Here is a 21663-nt window from a genome sequence, read left to right as displayed (position 1 = left end):
CAGCAATATTATTACTGATCAGTTTAATCATTCCAATCATGCCATCAAGTTTGGTTTAGCCTCACAAACCTCAGGTACAAAATACCCCTTATCTCATTTTCTTGGTTCTTCTACTTTATCTCCATCCTATGCCCATTTTTGCTCTCTTATCACTACTGTTTCTGAACCCAAATCCTATCATGAGGCTGTCCAAGATCCCAAATGGCAGAATGCAATGGCTGCTGAGATTGCAACATTAGAATCTAACCAGACTTGGTCTCTTACTCCCTTACCATTCCATAAAAGGGCTATTGGGTGCAAATGGGTCTATAGAGTGAAGTATTAAGGTGATGGCACAGTGGAAAGGTATAAGGCACGTCTTGTGGCTAAGGGGTTTACACAGCAGGAGGGTTTGGATTTCACTGAAACCTTTTCCCCTGTTGCTAAAATGACCACTGTTAAAACTTTGCTTGCCATATCTACTGTGAGGGGTGGCATCTAACTCAGCTGGATGTAAACAATGCTTTCCTTCATGGAGAGCTTCATGAGGAAGTTTACATGCAGTTGCCTCAAGGATTCCACAGCAAGGGGGAGAATATAGTGTGCAAGCTTAACAAATCCTTGTATGGCCTTAGACAGGCATCAAGGCAGTGGTACTCAAAATTTTCATCCACTATTCTCAAATGTGGATTCAAACAGTCAAGGTCTGATTACTCCCTTTTTACCAAGAAGTTCAATCAATCATTCATAGCACTTTTAGTCTATGTGGATGATATTCTTATAGCCACCAATGATATTCAAGCTGTTGAAGAGCTTAAAGTGTTCTTGGATCAAGAATTTAAGCTAAAGGATCTTGGAAACTTGAAATTCTTCCTTGGCCTTGAAATAGCTAGATCAGATAAAGGCATTTCCTTATGTCAAAGGAAATATGCTTTGGAAGTGCTCAAAGATGCAAGCATGACAGGATGCAAGCCTAGCAAAGTTCCTATGGAGAAAAACTTAAAGTTGAGCAAATACCATGGGGAGCTATTACCTGATCCTGGCATTTATAGAAAGCTGGTTGGCAGGTTGATATACTTAACTATTACCAGACCAGATATCACATACTCAGTGAACAAGCTGAGTCAATTTATGTCAAAACCAAGAAAACCTCACTTGGATGCAGCTTATAAGGTGTTACAGTACATAAAGGGAAGTCCTGGACAAGGTATTTTGTTATCATCCAATTCAGATTTGCACTTAAAGGCATTCACAGATGCAGATTGGGCATCTTGTGTTGACACTAGAAGATCAACCACTGGTTATTGTGTCTTTTTGGGTAATTCTCTGGTTTCATGGAAGTCTAAAAAGCAATCCATAGTCTCTAGATCATCTGCAGAAGCAGAATATCGAGCCATGGCAGTGACTATGTGTGAGATGACTTGGATATTAGCCTTGTTGAAAGATTTAGAAGTTTATCATCCAAAGCCTGCAATGCTGTTTTGTGATAACCAAGCTGCTATATATATTGGTGAAAACCCTGTGTTTCATGAGAGGACCAAACATATAGAAATAGATTGCCACTTGGTCAGAGATAAGGTTGAGGATAAAGTCATCAGATTGTTTTTCACTCCTACTCACTCACAGCTAGCTGATCTTCTTACAAAGGCACTTAGTGGTCAACAATTGAAGTCTTTACTTGCCAAGATGAACATTGTAAATATTCACAATCCTGATTGTCATCTTGAGGGGGAGTGTCAAAATTGTGATTCAGATCAGAAAGCAAGAAAAGGAACGAAGCAAAAGAAGAAAGAAGTGCAAGGATGAAAATCTGATATAAACGACAGCTTAGCATTGTAGTTTAGCTGTACAGTGTAGCTTAATGAAATGCTGTAGTTTAGTGACTTGTAGTTTAGTGATGTATTTAAGTGAGAATTGTTCACACGTGACTCAATTGACAAGCACAAGTGTTGTAACTGTTTCCGTATAGTTAGGGATATTTTACTTGCTCTGTTTTTCTGTATTTAGTCACAGATTCTTGTACAGATTCATTCAGTTGAGTAATATACAAAAGTTTTTCTTCATTCCAGAATTCTCTCTAGCTTTGGCTTCCTTTCTTCTTTCAATACTTGCTCTCTGTACTTTCTTATATTCCCCAACTCGGCATGATTGGTGTTGGAGTTATCATTAGTGATCATGAAGGCTCCGTGGTTGCTGCCATGAGTAATCGCATTCAGCTCCCTTTAGGTCCTTTGGAAACCAAAGCTAAGGCTATGGATGAAGCTACTGTGTTTGCTAGAGACGTTGGAGTACGTGACGTCATTTTTGAATCAGATTCAAGTACTATATGCCACACACTTGAGGACCACTACTACCCCAATATCCATCTCTACTATATTGTCAGGGACACATTATAGGTTGCATGAGTTTAGAGCCTTTGAATCCTCGCATGTGAGGAGACAAGCTAATAAGTCTGCACATGCCCTTGCGGCATATGCAAAAGACATTGATTTTCTTGTAACTTGGATGGAAGATTGTCCACCGTTCATTGAATCGATGATGATTCAAGATGCTATGTTGTTTTCAGATATATAATAAAGTACACATATTTCTCATCAAAAAAATTTAAAATAAAAAATAAAAAATAAAAAGGATGTTCAGATCTCTTTAAGTATTTGATTATTCACTTGGGCGTATGTAGTCCTTTCGTTCCCAAGTTATTACTAGAAAGAATCTTATAGGAGCGACCCCATAATATTTGCGAGAGATTTCGAATCTAGAATCTACATTCTAATTGTTTGTTTGTATGTTTAGGTTCATAGTCTTAGAAATTAGAATAGAGTATGCCCATTTGGTAATTTTAGAAAGAGCACCATTATGTCTGTGTGTGACTGTGAGGCTCCTAAGTTCCAACATTTCTTTTTTGGTTTTTTTATTTAATAATAATATTACTAGTTGTGTTTTGTGTTTTGATGGAGGATTTTCAGCTCTTCAAGTTATGAATTCAAGTGGCTCTGAATTCATATTTGGGATATTTCATGTTTAATTTTTTTGGGATTTTTATTTTTATTTTTATCTTTTTTGGTGTTGAATCTAGGTTTTTTCGAAGCTTAAATATTAGAGCATTAGCATTAGTGGTGCCAAAAATTGAGCAATTTGGCACCACAAAAAACTACTTTATCTATTTTTTCACATCACTTTACAAAACATCCAACATTAGTAGTTTTATTTTAGTATTCAATACAATAAAATAATATAAACAACATAATAAAATAATATATCTACTACAATAAACAACAACCACCACCACCAACATAATAAAATAATATATCTTTTTATAATTAAAAAAAAAAAAATTCACCATCTTAGTTACAGTGCACATCCATCTTTGGTTGCGCATTGTAGCTCAATAGCCAAAAAATATGGCTTTTGCTCCACTGATGCATTAGCCTTTTGTTCCACTTTTTTTATATTTAGTTGCTAAATTTAGCATTTTATCTATTTGCCTCCACCAATACTAATGCTCTAAGCCTTTATTCTTGAGGTTGACATGCTAATTTTCTAGCTCTATTTTGTGTTACAAAATTTTTTATTTTAGAGCCAACTACCAATCATTTTCAAGTACTTGCTTTCTTCTTTGGCTTTGCGGGATTGTTTATACCCAATCGATTTGTTTGGCTTGTTTATAGATCTCACATGTGGGTTCTATTTGGAGAGACAACAATTCCTTTTGTTCAAGGTTTGGAACTTGGAACTTAGCTTTTTATAGCTTGGAAATTACTTGCTTTAAGAATTAGCTTATAGTGGGTTTTTTATTTTTATCAATAAGCTTTAACTTTAAGTCTTTAATGACACCTCTTCCCCTTATAAGAGCAAGGTGGAGGCTAAGGACATGTGTTCAAGACCCATCGGGTGGGGCTTAACTTATTAGTAAAAACAAAATAATCACTGTGGTTTGCCATGTCCAAACCTAAAATGCCCAAAATCAACACCAACATAGGATATTAACAATTCTGGTTGGCTGCTTAGGACCAACCACTGCAAGAATTAAGTATAAAATTTGTTTGCAAGAATTGAGTTTTGACAAATACCAAATAAATATATATTTTAGAAGTTTATTTAGTAATTAATGCATTCCAAATAGGGGCATGTTTTGCTTGCATTTGCTTCTCATGGTGGTTTCTGAAGTTGTGGGAAGACAAGACTAACAAATAAATGCTGGGTTGATGACCTTATCTTGTTTCACCATTCTATATTGCATTCATATAGCATTTGAACTTCCACCCAAAGGGGCTATTGGATTAAAAAAAAATTGGAATTTCTTTTCACTCAAGGCCTGATTTGGTGAGAACTCTTTTTTCTAGACATTTTTCATTACTTTTCAAGTAATGTATTTGCTATTCATTGAATTTCTAATATAGCTATTTGCAGACAAAGGTGAGCTCCCAGCAAAATTTGGCTCAGCAACTCTGGGGATACTCCTCCTGTTACAGGTTCCATATGAGACTCATGCATGTATCTCTTTTGTTGTTAATTCAAAATATAAATACTTGTGCTACAATATTTTCTGGTCCAATTAAAGTTAATTCTATACAACAGTTTTCGCATTATTTTAAACACCACTACCAAACTGGCCCCAGTATAAAGGCAGTTTATACAGACTCAAAGCACACTGCTGTGTGCTTACTAGTTATAAGCATATTTATCACTCATAAGTCTACTAGAGTGAACTTTAAGTGCACTGCTTTGCACCTTAGAACCACTCAGCTGGCCGGGGCCTTGCAATATTCTTGGCTGCAGCTGCTCCCCTTATCAGCCAAAATAACTGATGTATGCATATGGCATATATCCAATCAGAGTTTGCAGAGAGACAATACATTAGCTGTCGATTCCAGAGTCCTCTGAATCATCTGATGTTGCATCTCTTTGCCTTGCAATTCTCTCGGCTGCAGCTTTGCCCACAGGGAATATCCAATTAGCGTTTGCAGAGACAACAATTTTGATATCTGGAGCTTTTATTTACATCTATCTGATACGAGTTACATGGGAAAAGGGCTCAGGATTTGCTTTTGGAGCAGGTCTTGCCACTTGCGGGGCCCCAAAGACATTCCAAAATTTAAGTGTTTCATCTGCTGCTGCCGTTGCCACTGTGCAACCATCTGGGCTCTGCAAAAGGTTTATATTAAGGTGAAAACATTGTCAATCCATGAAGAAAGATAAAAATTTTCATGTTGAGTTCATATAATACCTGAGCCATGAAAAGAACTCTTGAAGTATGACCAGTGAAGAAAGATAAAAATTTTCATGTTGAGTTCATATAATACCTGAGCCATGAAAAGAACTCTTGAAGTATGACCAGTGAGCTCTGCCATCTTCACCATGGATGGGTATTTCCAAAGAGTGAGCTGGTTCTGAGAAAACCCGTGAGAGCTAAGCAGCTCTCTCTCATTCTTGTTCCACAATAAAGCACACACCTGAGAGCCAGTGTCCACAGAATTCAAGCATGCACCAGTATGAGTATTCCAAAACTTTATGCTCCTATCATCTCCACCTCCACCAGAGGCTAGCAAATTGCTCTGGAAAGGACACCAAGCAAGAGCTTTCACTGCAGATGTGTGCTCTTCAAGTCTGTGAAGCCACTGCGTCGCTGCATTTGAAGATGCCATTGATCTGTCCCATATGAATAGGCGATTATCATTGCCTCCACTTGCCAATTGCCGGCCTGAGGGTGACCATTTAAGCCCGCAAACCTCTTGCTCGTGACCTCTATAGGTTTCGACAATATGTGATCTAACTCTTATATCATTGTTAATGATCAGACCATCCATTCCTCCGGTGGTAAGGATGTGATTGTTCCATGCCAGTGATCCAACTCTCAATCTGTGGCCACCTCTCAAAGTTCTTAGCTGCAGAAAGAACATTTACAGTAGCTAAAAGCATTAGCAAAAATTTATGAAATAGAATAAAAAAAAATAAGGAGGATAAATGAAGAATCAAGGAACCTGTCGATTAGCTGTTGAATCCCACAACTGTACTTCAGAATTGTTCAAGCCAATGGCAATGTGCTGGCCATCAGGAGCCCAGTTAACACTTGTGACAGGGCCATCTTCATCATCAATAGTGACAAGTTCTGAAGTAGAGCCATTTGAACCATCCCAGAGATAAACTGTATTTCCAAGAGCAATTGCAAGAACATTGCTGCTCCCCCAATCCAGTAAATTGAGATAGTAATCATCCACTATGTCAGGGGCATCTAATGTTCTCTCAGAAGTCTGCATAATCAAACAAAAGGAAACCAAACAAATTAGAATACAACATAGTTATCTATACTCTCATAAGGCAAATATTTGAGAATAAAATTATAAACGGAACCGCCTTTCTTCAAATTCTTTATGTTCACTCACATCACAGAATTGATATGGCAACATAATGAACCCAAAAAAATGAACTCATTTGTCTATGTTGCTACCATACATCTCAGAATATGAATATTCATATTAAATGAGAAAACAAGAGATTTTTTGGATGTTCATGTTATCATGTAAATGTCTCAATCCCGTCCTCTAAATATAACCAGTCCAGAAAATTTTTGTACCACAAAAGAATTAAATGCAAGACTAGAATCATAGACCCCAACTATAAACTATTTAAGCATACAAAAGGTGTGTGATGAGATAGCCTTTTGTATGTTCATTTATCATGTAAAATTATTAAATTAAATTAAGATGACTTATATCCTAACATTTTCCAATCAAGAAGATGTCTCATCCTCTAAATATAAAAGAGTCCATAAGCTTTTATACCACAAAAGAATCAATGCAAGACTAGAATCAAAGCCTTTTGGATGTTCATTTATCATGTAAAATTGTTAAATTAAATGACTTATATCCTGACATTTTCCAACCAAGAAGATGTCATCATCCTCTAAATATAACCAAGTCCATAAACTTTTATGCCACAAAAGAATCAATACAAGACTAGAATAATCATAGACCCCCACCTGAGGAATGTGTCGCCGGGGCTTGGCAGACTTATCCTGGGGTGCGGAAGAGAAGAAATGGGGCGGGAACAACTCGACTGAAGCGGGGGGTTTGTCCTTGAAAGCAAGAATTCTAGTCCTGTTCATGTTGAAGGTCTCTGCCAAATGCTTCCTGTAGGCCTCTCTGGAGGGCGAGCTTGCAGGTGGAATCTCTTTGCCTTTCCTCCCTTCTGTCAGCATATAGTGGGCGTAATCAAAATCCATTGCTGATCGGTTTGGAATAAACCTATCCAACTGCTTGTGAGGAACAAAGATTACATCAGAATACCTAGTAGAAGACATTCCACGTTTCAAAAGATCTATGTAGAAGAACTGAATCGGTTTAAGATTTCAAACACCCCCCAAAAAAGGGTTTTTATAAGCCAATCAATCAGAGATTCCTCATTTGAAAAATTAAGAAAGAAAGAAAAGAACAGTTTGAAATTGAATGCCTGCTTTTTGTAAAAAAATAAAAATAAAAAATAAAAATAAAAAAATAAACCCAATAAGGAATTTCATTAAAAATTGAAACTTGGGGCAAAAATCGGAATTCTCTTCGAAGAAACCTTATTTCAAAGATCAAATTGTAGAAAACCCATGTGAAGAAATGAAATTTAAAGCAAGAAGACACCAAAAAAAGGGCAATGGAAACAAATGGGTAAAACAGTAAAGCAGTAACAGAGATGTAAACAAAACTAAAAGAAAAAATATATGAAATTACGTTTTCTCTGGGCTTCTTCCTCTGAAGAAATTGTTCCTGAAGAGGGAACCGAGACTGCGACTTCAAGTATCTACTTGTAGAAGAAGAAGAAGAAGGAGAAGAATTCACAGACCCTGCATCCATAACTCTAACACAACCAACAACAAAAAATATATAGAGAGAGAGAGAAATAGACAATAAAGAAACAGTGAGAGAGAAAGTACAACACCCTACAAAAAAAATTGTTGAAACTAAAACAAAGAATCAAAGCCTGCAAGACAAAGAGTTAGACTAAAGAAACAAAATATGAAGAAAGAGTTGAGGAAGAAGAGCCTGTTGTTGTGAATATTTGAGCGCTTATGAACTGTACGTAAGTCCCTGCGAGAGAGAGAGAGAGAGTTTTGATTGAGGATTATGAGATGATGATGATTGAGGTTTGTTCTTCGCGATGCTCTTTTGCCTGATTCAGGTGATTTATCTTTTTTTGCAAGTTGCAACGACTATATTCCTGAGATAGCCGTTGTAATTCCGTGTTGACGAAAATATCCCTTTTCTCCATAAATAATTCCCCATATGCCCAACATAAATCACCCCAGACGACGAAGATATTGGAATTTTGATTTTTTTTTGAGAATCAAGAGATTGGAATATTGGTTTATGAATTATTTTAAGAAACACTTTATGGGAAAATGATAAAATAATTAATTTTATTGAAAATTTTTTATATTTTTTATGAAAATGATGTCAAAATTTTCCTATTATAATTTATTAACAATTGTTCTAAAAACACCATTAACACGACACTTCATTCTCAAAAAATAAATAATAAAAAAACATAACACTCTATAAAATGAGTCATGTTAATGGGTGTTGTGGGGCCCAACAGTCTATGGGCCCGGCGCGCTCGCTTATAGGGAGTCCACAGGTCACCAAACTAAAGGAGGCCAGGGCCCAAGCCCAAAAATAGTGAGCCCGGTGTGGTTCAAAGGTACGTCCGAGGACCGCTTAGTCCTCGGAAAGCCCAGAACCCCATTGACAAGAATGGGATACAGGCAGACTTGAAAGATCAGAAAATATCTCACGGAAATAGTCTTTAAATATCCTTCATTGACATGACATCGCCCCAGACAGAGCCGGATTTTTAGGCTTTATGGACCATCTCCCATAATTCAGGGATTAGACTGATGGGACAGATATCTGCCCTGGAAAGATCGACCCTACACGTGGACGAAGGACGACGAACGTAGGCTAGTATAAAAGAAAATGTTATGTGACCAAGAAAGGGGACTCTCCCAGGGAGCTCCTGAAAAAGAACTCGATGAAAGAGAATGTCTGAAGAATATACGCCGGACATCACCTAAAAAACCCGCCGACGGGCAATCGGGGACAACACCACCGCTCCTTGGACACTATCCGAGGAGCCAGATCCTCCTCAATACCAGATCGAAGGGCCTGAACATCCAGCCCAAAGCATCATCTCATGTTGGTTCGCCTAAAGTCCGGCCCGAAATGTCCCCCTGTGATCCAACGCTGGCCTTTCAAGCCCACTCTCTACAAATATTATTGTGAGGGACTTATCGCGTGCGAGCCCAACGTCGCTGTCGGGCCGTTAAAGATTTTGTGTCCCTACAATTGGCGCCGTCTGTGGGGAAGGCTTGTGCGTTGGCACGGGTGGTGCATGAGTCAGCTCTCCAATAACCGGAGATTCACGAGTTTTTCCCATCTCCGGCGACGTACAGTTACTGCTCCGCCATAAGCCTCTGCTGGGGGCTACGCCTTACACTGCCAACGGAGCGGACAGCTCTAGGGGCTTGCGGCCTCGAACCTGCTCCTCCCTCCCTGGCCTAGGGGCTGACCTTCGAAAGATAAATCAATATAGAGAAAAGACGCCAAAGAAGACATCTTAAAAGTAATGGACAGAACCAAGGCCTTGCATGGTCCTCGGACCCAAGCCTATGGGGAAACCAAGTACAAAGAAGACATCTTAAAAGTAATGGACAGAACCAAGGCCTTGCATGGTCCTCGGACCCAAGCCTATGGGGAAACCAAGTACAAAGAAGACATCTTGAAAGTAATGGACAGAACCAAGGCCTTGCATGGTCCTCGGACCCAAGCCTATGGGGAAACCAAGTACAATGAAGACATCTTAAAAGTAATGGACAGAACCAAGGCCTTGCATGGTCCTCGGACCCAAGCCTATGGGGAAACCAAGTACAATGAAGACATCACTGGAACCCCTTATATCCCAGTCGATTGCTCAGATGGATTGCTTAGAAATCATCAGCCTTGGACGATATTCACGCGCTTATCACAGAATATCCAACTGATATCTCGGTTAGTTTTCTTAAGTTTCATTTATTATGAATTATCGATGTAATGCCTGGTATTGTCGATAAATTGGAGTTAGTTGAATTATGCTTCAAGCCATTCGGCTCTAAATACTCTTGAAGAAACGCACACATAGGGCACACCCATTCAAGAAACAGTGTTGTCAAAGAAACAGTGCTCAAAACAAGTAAAGGAATTTCCATTTTTATTACGATGAAGAAATAGTACAGTGTACAAACGAAAAGCTGGAGTCGGCCTACGTCAGAGCTTACTACACAAAAAAAAAAAAAAAAAAAAAAAAAAAAAAAAAATACAAGAAAGCTGGAGAAAGCCGAAGAGGTATGTCGGAGGAAAGGTTGGCTACAGCTCCGAGACCTTATTCTTCCCCCGCACCCTTACATGCCCATAACTCAGGTAGCCAAAAAGACCCAACTTGAACCTGACACCGTTGAAGAAAAGGTGCAGGGAGTTGGAGGTGATGGGGCTTTCTCTAAACATACACCTGCCGCAAAGCAGAGGCGCTGATGGAGGAAAACCCTTCTTCTGCCATACCAAAGTGCTGGCATGAACATAGCCTGCTTCGGATTTTGGCTAAAAGAGGGAGAGACGCCGTTCTCCCTCGGTGGAGATGGAATACTCTCCTGAACTTGTGCTTCCTGCGCCCATACCTTACTGTTATAAGCTTCATGAAGGCACGGCGCTTTTGCGGCGAAGACACTTCCTTCTTCCCAACCCTCACTTTCAACATGTTATGCAAAAAAGGGAGAACTCCGGATATGGAAGCGTGATGTGGGAGAAAACTAAAAGACTGGGCGTATATATAAAGCAACCCTTTCTCCCTCCTATTTATTTGAAAAGACAAGATAGTGGCAGTCAAATCACGCGGCGTCCCAAGGAGCGCTACAGACAAAGTGGTCTTGGCTCAACTTCCAACGTCAACTGCAGCCAAAAGACTGAGGGAGCCTCGTAAAGGCGCGCCTCGATCTTTGGGGCGTCAGAAAAGTACTGCATGGCCAGAGGTTGCAGAAATATCTCTTAATACGCGGGCTCATTGGATTCGCGACCCAGGCCCGCTTTGCGTGAAGGCCCACGGACACCCTGTTTGGCACCTCGGGAAATACTCAATGAAAGGGAAAATCCGAACTCGAAGTCTTGGACAGAACTTAAGGCTTGCATGGTCCTCGGACTCAAGCTAAAAGGGGAAACCAAGTACTAATGCAGACATTGGTCTTGGACAGAACCTAAGGCTTGCATGGTCCTCGGACTCAAGCTAAAAGGGGAAACCAAGTACTAATGCAGACATTGGTCTTGGACAGAACCTAAGGCTTGCATGGTCCTCGGACTTAAGCTAAAAGGGGAAACCAAGTACTAAGGCAGACATTGGTCTCGGACAGAACCTAAGGCTTGCATGGTCCTCGGACTCAAGCTAAAAGGGGAAACCAAGTACTAATGCAGACATTGGTCTTGGACAGAACCTAAGGCTTGCATGGTCCTCGGACTCAAGCTAAAAGGGAAAACCAAGTACTAATGCAGACATCGGTCTCGGACAGAACCTAAGGCTTGCATGGTCCTCGGACTCAAGCTAAAAAGAGAAAACCTAGTACCGATAAAGACCCAAGTCTCGGACTCAAGCCTAAAGGGAAAAAGTCAAGTACATAGCATGAAACGCATAAGTCTAGAACAAAACCCAGGTTTTACAAAGTCCTCGGACTCAGGCTCATTGGGAGATCAACTGCCCGAATGAAGAAATTTCTCGGCTTCAATACTGGAAAGGGTTAAGTCTCGCGTATCATGAAAACAGCAGAACAACCTAATGATCGTCAACCAAAAGAGGCCATTCATCCGGTGGGTAACACGTCCTTGGACAGCTACTTCTTACATCTTATCGAAGCATTTAACACACATCACGGCCAATTTTAAGATAAGTCTCATTCCTTACTGGTCGGATTGCCATGTTGAATAATATTTTTGTTAAAGTCATCGTGGCATCTTTTTATCAACGATTACTTTGGCCTTATTTATTATCAATTGAAGTGCTATACTATTATGCCGAGCAGCGCTTTCACATTTGTTAAAATATATAAACAAGACATACGAAATAGAGTAACAGTAACTTTTATTAATATGAAAAATTGTTACAACGTACAAGGAAGGGCTAAAACAAGCCTATACAAAAAATGAACTGTTAAAACAGTAACAACATCCGTAACACAAGTAAGCAAACCATCAGGTGTCTTCTAAATTCGCCTTCAAAGTCTTTCTGAACTCTATGCCTCAGTACTGCTCGTATCAGGAGAAGATCCTTATACAAAAATAATGAAGGAGAAGAAAGAAGAATTGGAAGACATGGAAGCACTTCAGCAAGCTCTTGTCACTGAAGAATGCAAGGGAAAAAGAAGATGGAGGACATGAGCGGGAAGGAGGAGAAGAAGAGAGAAGCAATGAAAAGAAAGTAAAAGGAGCAAAAGAGGGAGAAGGGGAGCCTTATTAGGTATGCTCATGAGAGAGCAGATGGAGATGACAAGGGATGTTTTCGACTCAGTCACACCAAGAATGGGGTGTGACGAGTCCCTGCTTCGGATTTTGGCTAGAAGAATGGGGAGGCAAATCTTAAGCCTCCGCCACCCTTGCCCCGACCGAGCCATCTCGAGTTTTGTTGGGACATGGCGTTTCTGGGAAAAGAAGGGTTTGTTCATGGTGGATTATTATGAGATAAGTATTATTGAATAGGGAGTAACCGGATGGAGGAAGTGGATTCTGGGAAGAACGTGAGGGATTCGGATATGAAAGGGTCACCCTCTGTCTTCTCTCTTTATATAGGGGACGAAGAAGAGGGTATGAGACACATTCAAATCCTCAAGGAAATCCAGAGTATGACGCGCCGTTTCGTTCTCCCACACCATCAGTAACCGTTGCATCTGGAAGGTCTCGTAAATGGTAAGAGATTAAAGGCACGTTGCAGATAACCACGCGGCATAACGGCCACGTACATAAATCCAGGAAAAACGGCTCGTAGACCGGCGCATCCCTCGTGGAGGTGAAGAGTCATCAACGTTGATCAAGGGCCAAATTAAATGAGCCGCAGTCAAGGCTCGGTATTACCAAAACCCACCTTTCCAACCAAGACGTTGGACAGCAGGGTTTTGAGGGGCTATTGTGGGGCCCAACAGTCTATGGGCCCGGCGCGCTCGCTTATGGGGAGTCCACAGGTCACCAAACTAAAGGAGGCCAGGGCCCAAGCCCAAAAATAGTGAGCCCGGTGTGGTTCAAAGGTACGTCCGAGGACCGCTTAGTCCTCGGAAAGCCCAGAACCCCATTGACAAGAATGGGATACAGGCAGACTTGAAAGATCAGAAAATATCTCACGGAAATAGTCTTTAAATATCCTTCATTGACATGACATCGCCCCAGACAGAGCCGGATTTTTAGGCTTTATGGACCATCTCCCATAATTCAGGGATTAGACTGATGGGACAGATATCTGCCCTGGAAAGATCGACCCTACACGTGGACGAAGGACGACGAACGTAGGCTAGTATAAAAGAAAATGTTATGTGACCAAGAAAGGGGACTCTCCCAGGGAGCTCCTGAAAAAGAACTCGATGAAAGAGAATGTCTGAAGAATATACACCAGACATCACCTAAAAAACCCGCCGACGGGCAATCGGGGACAACACCACCGCTCCTTGGACACTATCCGAGGAGCCAGATCCTCCTCAATACCAGATCGAAGGGCCTGAACATCCAGCCCAAAGCATCATCTCATGTTGGTTCGCCTAAAGTCCGGCCCGAAATGTCCCCCTGTGATCCAACGCTGGCCTTTCAAGCCCACTCTCTACAAATATTATTGTGAGGGACTTATCGCGTGCGAGCCCAACGTCACTGTCGGGCCGTTAAAGATTTTGTGTCCCTACAGGTGTCTTTAGGGCAATTGTTAATAAACCATATCAGAAAAGTTTTTAACACTATTTTCATGGTAAATATAAAAAGCTATCAGAAAAATTAATTATTTTATCATTTTCTCATAAAATTTTTCTAAAAATAGTTCATAAACCATGCCCTTAGGCATTCATTAACATTTCATTTATAAAATTTATTTTTTATCAAATAGTCATTTACTAATATTTATACCTGTTAGTCTATTACCTTCTTATTAAAGTCAAAATTTGTCTTTTGAAAGTTTCTCCCTTTAGTTGCTCAATTCAAAATGAGCATTAAGATGCTCAGACGGTTTGTATCTAAATGGCTATTCAAACCATCAGTAATAGCCATTATTTAATAATGGGTTATTATCATTATTGTCCAATGTTTTTAATACCAAAAAAAAAGTCAGAAGCTTAATTTTTTTTTTTTAAGCAATTTGTTTTAAACATGGGATTAAATGACAAGGCACCTTAGATGTTTATAAACATGAGGTGTAAGCTTTTGAAAGAGGACAATCCTTTGATTAATAGATTTTACACTCCAACACAATATTACTCCCTCCTCAAACATATGTTGTTAAAATATATTTAAATATATCATTATACTATATTTTGGGTTTGGAAAGTACTATATTAAGAGTTTCATATTCTACGAGCAATGTAGGCCTGTAAGGATAATCGGTAAGATGACTGAACTGTTGTATCCTGGAAATAACGTGCAGAAATTATTTATCTACTAAATCGGATAAATTTGTAGACGGAGTATATTGTCTCAAAGTAATGACTTGATCCATGCCTTAATTCCGCCAACTAAAAATATTCATGAATTGATGGTAATCTTTTTATCATGTTATAGGTTGTACTTTAATTTAAGCACCAATGAAATTATAATATCTCCTAATTTTATTTTTGGTTTATGATGAAATCTAATTTTAATGAGATGTTATTATTTAAATGATAATTTTGAAAATTATAAAATTTAATTTATTTATCAATTATTATTCTCACAAAAAAACCCCTCAAACCACACCCACATAACAAAAAAACCTTAAACATCACAACAACAACAAAAAAAACAAGCACACATGACTACTCAAAAAGGTACGCCCACAAAAAGAGACCTTTCAAAGTAAAATAGAAAGAGAAATAAAGGGGAAAACATAAAAGGAGTGGTTGGTTCACCAGAGGTTATGTTGGGCAAGGGGTACTTGGTGTGAATGGATGCTTCAGGTGTATTATTCCAATTAGTGTTACCAACCCCAACCCCTCTTTGCATGGGCACATCAGAATTTAACCTTTTCTTCTGCCTTTCACAAGCTTTGCGGTTCTGAAACCAGTAAAAGACATTCTTGCCTTCAATCTTACCTTTCACGAGCTTAATTTGTATATCTAAATTTTATCCATAATTTATACGCATAAGCAGTGGCAACTCCAGAAATTTCTTTCAGGGTGTTCCTTAAGAATGATAATTTACACAATCTAATAAAAAAAATTCATATATTGACGCCAACAACAACCAAAAAACACGCAAATTCATATCTGGACAAAGATTTTCTAAGTTAAATTTAACACAAATCCGCTTAGAAGATGAAGATGAATCTTAACCAAAAAATTAATCTTAGGTATGTGATTTCTTTATCAAATATTTGTCAATAATAACTAGCAAAAGAATAAACAATAAATTATAAGTTCATTTGAAATATTAATAAAATTATTAATTATTTTTGTTTAATTGTTTCATTATTTTTCTTTACTAACTACTAGTAATCTAACACACTTGAGGTGTTTAGTTGGCTTTGCACAATGTAAAGAATACAAATACACTACATCATCCACCTAACTCAACCCACTGCCTAACATAGTCTATTTTTTTTTTTTTTTTTTTTTAATAATGTGTTGTTCTAGGTGTTGCTTTTAAGTGGACTAGGACCACTACCTCAATCCAATGCCACGGCCCCACCCCCATCCCCCACCCCCCACTCAAGAGACAATAGCCGACAGTCAACACAAATACACAATTACATATTTACATATATATACACTTAAACAAAAAGCCAATTTAGCCAAAAGAGAACTAGAGGAAAGCCTAAGTCTAAGGCAAAGCAAAGAAAAAGAGAGATTTCAAAAGACAAAAAAATAGTCAGTAAGTCTAAGTCTAAGTCAATACACTGCATTATCAAAAAAATAGTCACAAGCACAAGCACACCTCATGCCTAATGCCCCCTGCCAATCAGAAAATTTCACAATCACACATTACACTAAAAGACAATTAATATCCCACCAACACCAACACCAACACCAACGAATAAGATAAACTGATAAAGCCAAATTCAAAAAGTCAAAAACAAAAAAAAATATATTATTAAAGCTAAAGTTCGGCCAATCACAGACTCACAATTCAAAAATCAAAAGAGAGAGAGAGTTAGTCTTATTAAAGAATAAAAAGAGAGAGACTTTCATTCATTTCATAATTTTCATTTCAGTTCAGATAGAGAGAGAGAGAGGGAGAGAGAGAGTCAGAGAGAAAAAGAGAAAGAAGTTAGCTTAGTAAAATGAAATACCTTGAAGGAGGGACCACCGAAGCAGCCGAGCAAGGAGGCCTGAAGGCTGAGGCAGTGACGAGGCGACGAGCAATCTGCCGATCTCCGTCCTCCGATGAGGGTTAGCGTCGCTGAGGCGTTGCTCTGAGAGTGAGGGACTAGGCCGATCTCTGATGACTAAGGTGCTGCTTTGAGAGTGAGGGACTAAGGCGTGGCTTGAGGCTTAAGCGACGTTGCTCTGAGAGTGGGGACTGAGGCGTTTCTGTCTTTAGGTTTGCTTTAGGCCCTTTAGTGATTTTTTTTTTTTTTTTTTTTTTTGATAAAGCCTTTAGTAATTTCTGATTTAGGGACTGAGGCGTTGCTCTATTTTTTTTCTTTTTCTTTTTCTTTTCTTTTTTGAGAATCCGTGGGTTTGCTATCTTTGTAATCTGTTGGGCTTGTCGTGGGCTTGGATCTATTACAAATTTTTTTTGGGCTTTTTTTTTTTTTTTTGCTTGAAAATAGAACAAATATTTTTTTAAAAAAAAATTTGAGGGTGTTCCTAATACAGAGCAAATATTAAAAAAAAATATTTAAAAATTCAGGTTTTTTTTTTAGGTCAGGGTGTTCCCAGTTCCTAATACAGAGCAAATATAAAAAAATTTTAAAAAAAATTGAGGTTTTTTTTTTCAGGTCAGGGTGTTCCTAGGAACACCCTGAGTTGTACGTGGTGTCGCCACTGCACATAAGATTACATTATGTTGGTTAGTGGCTGTATGAGGTAAAGTGAGTCATTACTGAATGTAGTTGTTGTGTGTGTGGTTATTATTATTATGGACAAACAAAGTATATGTTGTGAACCTTCAGATAAAAAGCTAACCAATGACTTCATGATTTCTTGTTACATTCATTTGTGTGGTGCATGTATTCATCCTTTAAACAAAGAGTCAATCAAACTAATAGTTTGTTTGGATTGAGGGAGAGGGAGGAGGAGTAGAGTAGATTTAGCACAAAATTAACTTATTTTTAGTCAACTCTACTATACTCCCCTCCACTCCCCCTCCTTCCCTCCTCCATTCAAACAGCCCATAATTAAGTGAACTGTCTAGAATATGTACTTTGTATATAGCCTATAGGCAGTAAGAAGATGCTGGTGGTCAGATTAATATTCTAGTCGGCAAAAAAAGAGTACTAATTGGTGTACTTTGTTGAAAGAACAAATAGGTTAGGAAATTTGGGACTCTCAAGCCCATTTGGTTCACGTGGAATGAATGCAAGAGTGAAATCCTTTTCCACTCTTGCAAAAGTTGGTGAATGAATCCTTTTTCAGAAGTTGGTAGTGTCAGTTGACCTCAAGATGAGGGCTGGAAATATTGAATAATACTCGAAAAGAGTCAATATTATTCTCATTTTTTTCCCTTAAGGAATTTCATTATATCTTAGAAGATGAAGAGGGGTTCATTTTGTGATTCTATAGATAGAAGTGAATAATTAGGCTAGTTCCCAAAATATTTGGTGAAGAATAGATATATCTAAAAACTATATAGTTTTTAGAGGAGATTATAAACGGTCGGTGGCATGGTGTATTTCACTATTTCCAAGGTTTTATTTAAGTCTTCACATTAGTAAGTGGTCCAATACACTTACTCTTGACTAGTATAAAATCATACACTTAGTGTGCGTTTGCATGCTGCGGTTTCAACGTTTGTGTTTACGTTTGGCTGGTTCCATGGTACTGTTCGTGGACCAGTCAAGTTGCACAAAACATGTGAATAGTGTTTTGGTTGTTTAAAAAATATTTTACTACAATGTTTTCAATAATAAGTTTCAGTTTTTAACAAACAAGCGATATCCAAACAGACCTTTATAATAATGAGTTGGATATATTCTTAATAGGGTAAATGATGTTGCATATAAGTTAATTCACACAATTTTGTACACACGTCTCAAAATAGGAAAATTGTGTGAATAAGAGTGTGTAATAACCACGATTTTTTTTCTTTTTAATATCATGATGAGTTATATATATACACTTCAAAACAGTACATCAATACTAAAAATTATTTTGTACCAAATTAAACTAATGAGTATGTATGATATTTAAACTTTGAAATGGTAGTGGTACTAGTGAGATAAGTCAAGGATTGTGCCAATGTGCAACTTGGCTTGGGCACTATAAAACCCACATTTCATTTGATAGTTTTGAGAGGAAAACAAATAACATTGCTGTTTCAACGAAATGGGTTCAAACTTCAAAATATATACCACTTCCTGTGCCTTATAACTGCAGACGCATATGTGCTTTCACATTCTCGCATTTTCATCATACTTCCTCTAACAGTCCCTTTCCATTCTCATAATAGAGTATTTCTTTATACTATTGGATTGGATATCATTGCCAATTCTTTTCACTGTGTACACAGCACCATATGATACCCAGAAAACCTATGCAGTGTTAGATTAGGCGCACCAGCACTAGCCACACCTAAAATCTCTGTCGAGAATTCACCTTTCCACGCAATGTGCATGCGCGTGAAAGCTACTGAAGCATTAATCAATTCAGTGAAGGTGACAGAAAGCCATTTTTTCAAGTTTTAACCTCCACAAATCTTGCACTATCTGATAATGTGCAAGCTAAAACTTAACAAAAGACGTGGTCTTCTAGCAGCTCACAATATGTATAAACAACAAAGTAGGTCTTAATAAATATCCTAATCATTACTATGATTGTGTGTCCTTAATCCATTCATTATAGCAAATTATCATCGAATATTCTTTCAAAAGAGACAAAGGAAAAGCTAAATTAATCGCCCATTAAGTTCTTTGCATTACACGTCAACTTCATAACTAGTACTTTGAACTAATTATAAAATGAGTGTCAAACTAGGCCCAGTTGGCAAACTACCCTTAATTAGCAATTTAGCATAGACATTGGCAAAGCCAAGTACGTACATAGTAGCAAATAAAGAAAACAAACAGTAATAACTATGGTGGGTCTAATCTAATGGTAGGGTGAAGATCTGTGAGAGTAGGAGTTGAGGCTAAGCTCGAGGGAAGTACGAGACCCATTGATTCCATCATCTGCAGAGCGATAACAGGTGGTGTAGTTGTACCCATTATTGGTGGTGTAAGGGTTCATGTTGCAGAAGCCATTGATGTCTTCAGCATGCATGGGGAACAGTGGGAGAGTTTCTTTCTCACCTTCTTCTTCTTCTTCTTCTTCTTCTTCATCATCATCATCTTCTTGTACTCCTAAGTTTTCTTCCATTAATCTTCTCTTATCAAAGAGGGTACTGTAGGATGAAGAATAGGGATCAACCCCTACACATCCAAAGTTTTGCCCAATAGATCCACCAACACCACCATTGTTACCTCCATTTGATATTGAGCAGTCCTGTTTGAGACAAATAAGCATTAAAGAGAAGAGTCTTAAAAAGGCTAGCAAGAGATATATATATATAAAAGATTATAAAAGGACTCTAATAAATAGAAAAGTTGCTACTTTTTTTCACAATATATTACCATTTTAACTATAGTCTTAGTGCACTGCATTGTTTTTTCCTCTAATTAGTTTAGCCCAAAATGAAATTGATTTCTCTTCTTGAAAGCTTTAATTTTTTACCGTTTTATAAGAAGGAAACTGAATAGATATTCTTCTTTTTATAGATATTTTAAGGGTCTGAAGAAGGATTGTCTAGCTTGTCTCTCCCTTTTATTGAAACCAGATACCAAAAGATGCTGTCTTATATAGTACTTGGGTAGATCAAACTTGCACTATATATATATGATCACATGGTCTCAAGTTTTAACTATGTCAGTTTCTTGCCATTTCTATATGTTGCAACTTGCAAAAGAGATGATTTAAACTACAAGAACTTGTATAACTCTGAAAAAAAAAAAAAAAAAAAACCCTTAATAACTCAGTTAACCAATTTCATCATAAGGGACAAAGTGCCAAACCAATAGATACTTACCCTAAAGCTTTTCTCCATAATCACCGATCCATATCCATAATTCCCCATATGCCCAACAGAAATCACCCCAGATGATGAAGATGAAGCAGAGACCCCTGCAAACCACACCCACATCACAGAAAATCAACCACAAATAAATAGTAAAAAAGTTCACCCACAAAAAGAGACCTTTCAAACTAAAATAGGATAAGAAAAAAAAATTATATATATATGGAGAATAATATATAAAGGAGTGGTTGGTTCACCAGAGGTTATGTTGGGCAAGGGATACTTGGCGTGAATGGATTCTTCAGGTGTACTATTCCAATTAGTGTTACCAACCCCAACTCCAACCCCTCTTTGCATGGGCACATCAGAATTTAACCTTTTCTTCTGCCTTTCACGAGCTTTGTGGTTCTGAAACCAATAAAAGACATTCTTGCCTTCAATCTTTCCGTACTGTCTGAGTCTAGCTGAGATCCTCTGAATCTGCTCAGCACTTGGGGACCTAACTCCATTGTTGTAGTAAAGGTCTTTGAGAATTCTTATCTGGTCAGTTGTGGGAGTCCAGCGTGTACTGCTTGTCCTGCATAGATATCCCCCTTTTCCACTGCTACCATCCTCGTTTAGTGCTTGTTGTTGTTGCTGTTGATTTTGAGGTTCCATTAGATTTCAAACAAAGAACAAAACAAAGAGAAGCAAACAAAAGAAAGAGTAGAGAGAGAGAGAGAGAGAGAGAGAGAGAGAGAGAGAGAAAAGTAGGTGAGAGTGAGAGTGAGAGTATAAGTAAGAGTGCATGAAATGGTGAGATGGGGTGATGGGGTTTTAATAGTGAAGAAAGCAAAGGTGGGCACATGGAGAGGAAATCAGAATAATATCTGGGAGAGAAGGACTGAAGTTGACAGACAAGGGTTCATAAAAAGGGTAGGGACAAAAGATGGCTTAGAAAGGGAGGGTATCAGTGGAATTACTTGAATGAAAAGGCATGTCCAGGTATGAAACTTAATTATGATGCACTTTAATGTTGATGTGTGCGTATGAGAGAGATAGATAGAGAGCAGTGAAATGTAAGAATATAAGGAATGAAATGATATATTGGATGGAAAGAAAGAAAGAAGATAGACTTTTGAATGAATGAATGAATGGGCAATGTATGTGATTTTCTTCTTTTAAGTTGGAGATATTCTAGTGTTTTTTACCAGGCCCAAAAGCCAGATATTCTTGTACTTACGTTCTCTCTCTCTTCTTTTTTTTTTTTTTTTTT

At 38.2% G+C, this 21663-nt stretch overlaps 3 protein-coding genes across 5 annotated transcripts; 1 reads left to right on the top strand and 2 right to left on the bottom strand.

The window, feature by feature from the left end:
* Positions 1-537: 537 nt before the first annotated feature.
* Positions 538-1785, top strand: LOC126691162 (uncharacterized mitochondrial protein AtMg00810-like). The gene has a single exon (XM_050386227.1). It carries the CDS (start codon positions 538-540, stop codon positions 1783-1785), a length of 1248 nt encoding a protein of 415 aa, XP_050242184.1.
* A 2680-nt stretch (positions 1786-4465) lies between these two features.
* LOC126692746 (cell division cycle 20.1, cofactor of APC complex-like) lies at positions 4466-8155 on the bottom strand. 3 transcript variants are annotated; one of them, XM_050388472.1, is made up of 5 exons: positions 7698-8155; positions 6959-7231; positions 5961-6230; positions 5207-5864; positions 4466-5124 (listed from the first exon to the last, which is right to left on the bottom strand). In XM_050388472.1, the coding sequence occupies exons 1-5, from the start codon at positions 7818-7820 to the stop codon at positions 5084-5086; spliced, it is 1365 nt and encodes a 454-aa protein (XP_050244429.1). In that variant the 5' UTR covers positions 7821-8155; the 3' UTR covers positions 4466-5083. The 3 variants fall into 3 exon arrangements, with proteins under 3 accessions (XP_050244429.1, XP_050244430.1, XP_050244428.1); XM_050388473.1 differs by having other exon boundaries at positions 5283-5864; positions 6959-7265; positions 7698-8154; XM_050388471.1 differs by having other exon boundaries at positions 5283-5864; positions 7698-8154.
* Positions 8156-19238: 11083 nt separating this feature from the next.
* On the bottom strand, positions 19239-21178 carry LOC126690865 (protein WUSCHEL-like). Its single transcript, XM_050385985.1, has 3 exons — positions 20666-21178; positions 20421-20515; positions 19239-19840 (listed from the first exon to the last, which is right to left on the bottom strand). Exons 1-3 carry the CDS (start codon positions 21063-21065, stop codon positions 19448-19450), a joined length of 888 nt encoding a protein of 295 aa, XP_050241942.1. The 5' UTR covers positions 21066-21178; the 3' UTR covers positions 19239-19447.
* Positions 21179-21663: the final 485 nt, after the last annotated feature.

This window comes from Quercus robur, chromosome 7 (assembly GCF_932294415.1).
Source record: "Quercus robur chromosome 7, dhQueRobu3.1, whole genome shotgun sequence".
NCBI classification, from domain to species: domain Eukaryota; kingdom Viridiplantae; phylum Streptophyta; class Magnoliopsida; order Fagales; family Fagaceae; genus Quercus; species Quercus robur.
The sequence above is the reverse complement of the archived record's forward strand: the minus strand, read 5'-3'. Positions and strand labels throughout refer to the sequence as shown.